Raw genomic sequence first — 6,201 nt, forward strand, 5'->3', positions numbered from 1 at the left:
CTAATGGTGTACCCAAGATCTCCACCAAAATTTAGCTCTGGCGGAATTTTAGTTATTTGACTACTATTTTTATGACTAATTTGACCGGACTATTGTGGTTTTTATTGACAAAATTTTGGTACCTTTACTAAATAATTAAGATATCATCAGTATCATTAAATAGGCACAAAAAATGTGAAATGTCATAATTTTTTAACAGAGAAAATTTTTTGAACACTTTTTCCATGTTCCTGGTACCTTACTTGGGACGCGAGTTTGTTGTTACTCCAGTTTTATGCAAAAAATGGTCAAATTTAAAAACAAAAATTAAAATATTTTTACTTTGCAGAAAAAAAATTGTTTTGGTTTTCTGATAAATAGGTATCTAAAAACATACGAATTAAAAATATACTATGGAAATTTTGCAAGTGTCATAATTCTTTGTGTGTTAAGTTTGAAATGCACTCAAATAAACCTTTATTCGTGCACAAATTGATTCAATGGTGTGTTCCTGAAAGCCATTTGCTTAACTCAATTATTGCGGTTACATACATGCCTAAATGGCTATTGTGTCGTCACAAATATATTTAAACATGAATCAGCATTCTCTACATACGTAAACAATAAATGAATTTGCAAAAAAAATCGATACTTACCCACAGAAATGTGAATCCTTCCACCGTATCAGTGTCACTCGAAGGACACCAAGCCGTCCAAGCCGCTGAATGTTTCCACTGAAACATTAATAATTTTCGGCCGATGGCTACACACATCCTTAATCTCGCTCCTCCTGAAATCGATTTATCACATGATGAACAATTTTTTAATATACTGACTGTCAAAATTAACCGGACAACTAAAATTTTGCGATTTTTCACATTGCAATATTTTTTATTCTTTGTCGGATTTCGACGAATTTTCGGTTGGCTTAAAGAAAAAACTTTGTAGATCATTGTAATTTAATTCAATAACATTTCTAGTTTTGTCTTCTAAATGTGATACTCAAAAGACGAGAGTACTGGTTTTTTACTTATTTTTATATTGAGCTGTGGTGTGCGACAGAGACAAACTTAAGTTTTTACTGCTTTCAAATTATTGCCTATTCTTTTCTGAATTATGTACCACGTTTTCCATAATTTTAATTTTTGAGACATGAGAGACATAAACCTTCAAAAAAAGTATTACATTTCTGATTTCAATGAATGTTCATATTAAGTAGGCCGAATGTGCCAAAACGTCAAAATAGGAGCATGGAAGCTTGCAATAATTAACCGTTTTACTTATTGTAAACCTTTGAAGTTCCAACATTTTCAGATTTTTTGTGTTCAAAGACGTAATTGTGCTCTTTTGGGGACATAAGCAATAATTTTCGGTTTAACTACCGTTTTATGTAGCCTATTTTCTGAACGAATATTTAGTAGAGTAATTCCATGCCAAAACGATCACTTTTAAAACTCATTGTTTCTGATTTTCGCAAATTTGAGATATGTTACAGAACGTGTAAAAATAAGTGTCACGTATTTCACCTTTTTTTATTTTTTTCAATGTATGCTGAAAAAACAGGGACGTACAAAATTAAGTACCTCGGAGCAAAAAAGAATTTTTATCTAAAGAACAAATCAACACATTGGAACGAAGTTTTTTTTAATAATAGGATATAAATAGGTACATTACGGACGTGATAATATATGTACTCTAAAAATTTGTTATTAACAATTACTTGAAAGATATGTTGTTTAAATAAAAAAATAAACAATTACAGGTTTTTAAAATTCTCAAAAAATTTATGTAAGAACTTTCACATTTTTACTATGTCTTCGCATACGTTTCAAGATGGACGTTTTAATGGCTGAAAAAAATTTTTTTAAGCGCTGCATGATCCCCTAAGATCGCCTGAAAGTAGCGATTACTTGGAAATTAAATAAAAAAATTGCCAATTACTGTCACTAATAAACTGTTTTAATGAAAACAAATAATTTCCAATAATTTATCCAATAATTTATTAACATTTATTTTTCAAAACGTATCAATAATAAAAAACAAATTCTTCGGTTGAGTAAATATTTCGCAAATATTTCACATATTACGTTACGACAGGGTGTGTCAAAATTCCCGGACCAACGTGACATGCTATGTAAGGTAATCTTACCAAGAACATGAAAAAAATGTTAAAAAAAAATTGTTAAAAAATTTTTACATTTATTTTTTGAAACTTGTCATTTTTATGTCTATTTAATGATATTGATGATCTTGTTTTTGCTTTTTTGATAATTATTTAATAAAGGTACGATAATTTTGCCAATAAAAGCCACAATTAACATTAGACAGAACTACAATTTAGGATGCAGCTTCCTTGTTTCCTCTTCTAATAGACTGTAGCAAAAATAACATGTAAAATTATTTTTCCAACAGAAATAAAAAGAGTCAAACTGCAAAATTTAAACTCTCATAACTTTGAAATTTTTATAGATAGAATTTTTTTAAATTTTTTTCCATGTTCGTGGTACCTTACCCTACATGACATTTGTTTTTGGAGCGGGAGTTCTGGCACACTCTGTATGTGCATATATATAGAAGGTGACTCCTTCAGCTTTTAGAATCGCGATATCTCAGGAATGGTGATTCTTAGAAAAAAAAGTATAAGGACCATTTTTGTAGATAATTTTAAGATCTATAATTTTTGTCTGGGCTACTTTTTTGATAAAACTTACCGTTTTCGAAAATAAAATGTCAAATTTTGACCTTTGATCCCGAATAACTTTTTTAGCACACATGGAATCGATGAGGACTTTTGAAACTTTATTCCTAATGGTGTACCCAAGATCTCCATCAAAATTTAGTTCTGTCCGAATTTTAGTTATTTGAAATATCTATTTTGATCGGACTATTACCTTACATGGCATGTTACGTTGGTCCGGGACTTTTGACACACCCTGTATAATCTAATCGACAAGTTAAAAGACTGCGATGTTTTAAATGATCATTTTAGTCGAGCGAAGCTTATAAAAGGTACGCGAAATCTACATACTTTTATTTTAATATCAGAAAATAGAATAAAAAAATATAAAGAATACTCTTCCTCAACCGAGGAATTTGCATTTATTATTGACATTTTTTGAAAAATAAATGTTAATAAATTATTGGATAAATTATTGGAAATTATTTGTTTTCATTAAAACAGTTTATTAGTGACAGTAATTGGCAATTTTTTTATTTAATTTCCAAGGAAACGCGATCTTAGGCGATCATGCACTATGCAGCGCTCTCATATAAATTTTTTTTCAGCCATTTTTAAAACGTCTGTCTTGAAACTTATGTAAAGACATAGTAAAAATATGAAAGTTTTACATAATTTTTTTAAGAATTTTAAAAACCAGCGTAATTGTTTATTTTTTCGTTTAAACAATATATTTTTAAATTATTTGTTAATAACAAATTTTTAGAATACATGTATTATCACGTCCGTAGTGTACCTACTTATACCTATTTATTATTAAAAAAAATGGTTTCAATATGTTGATTTGTTCTTTAGATACAAATTCTTTTTGTTACAAGGTACTTAATTTTCTATATCCCTGTTTTTTCAACATACATTAAAAAAATAAAAAACGGTAAATACGTGTCTTATTTTTACACTTTCTATAACATATCTCAAATTTATAAAAATCAGAAACAATGAGTTTTAAAAGTCATCGTTTTGGCATGGAATTACCCAGTAACATTAGAAAAACAACGTCTTTTTCAATGATTTACCAGAAGATAAAATTTTGAAACAAATTGGTCCTCGTTTAAAAAAGAACGGGCAATAATCTGAAATAAGTAAAAGCTTAATTTTGTCTCTGTTGCACACTACAGCACAGTATTAAAAAAGGGAAAAAAAACAGCGTTTTTGTCTTTTAAGTTTAACATTTACAAGACAAAACTAGAAATGTTATTAAATTAAATTACAATGTTCTGCAAAATTCTACAAAGAATAACAAAAATATTGCAATGCGAAAAATCGCAAAATTTTAGTTTTGGTGGCCAGTGTAGATTAATGTATTACCGGGTCTGGAAATGGCGTAAAGATGGACTCCTCTGGTGCGCTCCAGTCTATGATCCTTGATGTCTAAACGGCATTTGGGTTCGCTTAAAACCTCGATTTGTGACAATCGAAACACGTAGATTTTGCCCTCCTTGTTTGAATGGCCGCCACGTAAAAGGAGGATACCGTGGGGCTCGACCACGTTTAATTGCTTCACTTGCAGGGAACGGTCGAAGACCTGACGGTGCGAACTGCCATCTAAAAAAGTGACCAAATTTCACATTTGCAACTTTCTTTACGAGAAATGTGATTTATTATGATAAGTCGACTTGCAAAGTAGAATTTATCCCTCGCGAAAACTGTATTTACGTTTCGATGGCATTTCGCTATTTGACATCATATGCAAAGCACCTTTGCAAAGACCCACTAAAAGTTAATAAAACTTCCCAAAGATGCAATTCAAACTTTTGCAATGTGGTCGATTATTGTGCTGAGTGCAGAAGTTTTGTCGATATTGTTTTATAACGTAGATAGTTGAAATATTGACAATAGTCACATTTTTTGTAATGAAATAAATATTAAGAGGTTTACTTAAAAATTGAATTGATATAATTATGTAGTCTGCAGAATTGGTGACTTAAATAGTGATGTTGTCAATAGTTACCTACAACAACAGTTTTACCAACAGAATTGTTGATGACTATCAAAACAAATCGATATTAACTACAGCTATGGGTATATCGATTGTAATCAATAGTTGTCGACAGAAATCTTTCTATTTGATTAATATTAAGAATAACAAATGTCATTAGAAATATTGTTAATAGTTTTATTAAAAGTGTAGAAATTTAATGGCAGGACTAACTATTTCATTAGAAAGATTGACAGCATTGGTCATTGTCAATAGTATTGTTACTACAATAGCTTTTACTTAATTAAAAAAAATGTTCGGAATATGGAATGCCTTGATGAAGTCAATACTAATAATATATAGAAAATGGTTGTCATTAGAAATACATACAGTGGTTATATGCACTACAATACTGTCAATACTAACAATAAAAAAATATTGTCATTGACTTAAATTGTTGGCATTAGAAATAATGACAGTTTTCAATGGTTACAAGTATTGTAGTATTTGCCTCTACTGTTGACAAAGAAATGATCTTTTGGGTTTTAAACCTAAAAACCGCGTAAAACAATTGTTATTAAGAAATATTTTTATCGATTGTAATAAAAGGACCGATGTTTAATGATTGGACTCACTGTTGACAATATGGAATATGACAATTGTCAATAGTTATTATTTACACAATAGTTTTAACTAAAACTTGGTTTCTAAACATTTCTAATTGTCAAAAAGCAATATAATCGTTGATCATATGTATTACATTATTGTTTAAATTACATATTAAGATTAAGAATTTAGAAAACCTTTTAATATTTCTGTCATTAGTAAAAACTCTACTTAAATACGCTGTTAAATAAATTAGTTTCAAGATAAATTCCTTTAGGAGCCGGTTTACAGAAAGTAAAATAAAAATTTAATTCAGATTTCAACTAATTCGAATTAAGTTGCAATGTATTTTACATTGACAGACGTCGTTAATTAAATAAAAATGTTAAATTTTTTAATGAAAAATTTAACAATTTCTTAAAGAAAATTATGCATTAATAATGACATTGACAAAAAAACAAATTATTATTAACTTAAAATTTTCTAAACTGTTTTTTCAAAATAAAATTAATTAACATAATTTTCGTATGAATTAGACTGTCTCTATTTTACACTTGATTTTATGTATAACAACAAATGAATTAAATCATTATTTATTTGCGAGAAGAAGGTTTAATTCCACGTGTGTGTTTACCGCGAGTGGTTTAATTCTTTGAGCAGAAAGCAAAATTAAAATTTACTTCAGAATTATACTAATTCGAATTAAATTGCCATTTATTTTGAATTGACAAACGTCAATTTAATCGCGTCAAGTTAATTGCGAATTAAAATTTAATTGCGATTAACACGTTCTGTAAACCGGCCCTAAGTTTTCTATTAGTTTTGTAATTGTCATTGAAAACGAATCAAAATTATTTATTTGATTTAACCAGGCAGAATTATTTGAAATATTTTAGTTCTGATACAAAATTTATTTTTTTTATAATTGTATACTTTTAAATTAAATAACAATGTTTAGTTT

The 6,201-nt window shown here is 28.6% G+C and overlaps 1 protein-coding gene across 4 annotated transcripts in view; it reads right to left on the minus strand.

Moving 5' to 3' along the window:
- The window catches only part of LOC123010315 (GTPase-activating Rap/Ran-GAP domain-like protein 3), a 78,203-nt gene that overhangs the window by 8,133 nt on the left and 63,869 nt on the right, over nucleotides 1-6,201 (minus strand). For all 4 annotated transcript variants that reach the window (XM_044407117.1, XM_044407114.1, XM_044407116.1 and 1 more), the window contains 2 exons: nucleotides 4,025-4,261; nucleotides 636-769 (listed from right to left, as the gene is read on the minus strand). In XM_044407117.1, the coding sequence (XP_044263052.1) occupies nucleotides 636-769; nucleotides 4,025-4,261 (371 nt within the window). The remainder of the gene's footprint in view (nucleotides 1-635; nucleotides 770-4,024; nucleotides 4,262-6,201) is intronic.

Source organism: Tribolium madens, unplaced genomic scaffold (genome assembly GCF_015345945.1).
Source record: "Tribolium madens isolate multiple individuals breed KSU strain unplaced genomic scaffold, Tmad_KSU_1.1 Scaffold_7;HRSCAF=85;Tcas5.2_LG10, whole genome shotgun sequence".
Taxonomy (NCBI): Eukaryota; Metazoa; Arthropoda; class Insecta; order Coleoptera; family Tenebrionidae; genus Tribolium; species Tribolium madens.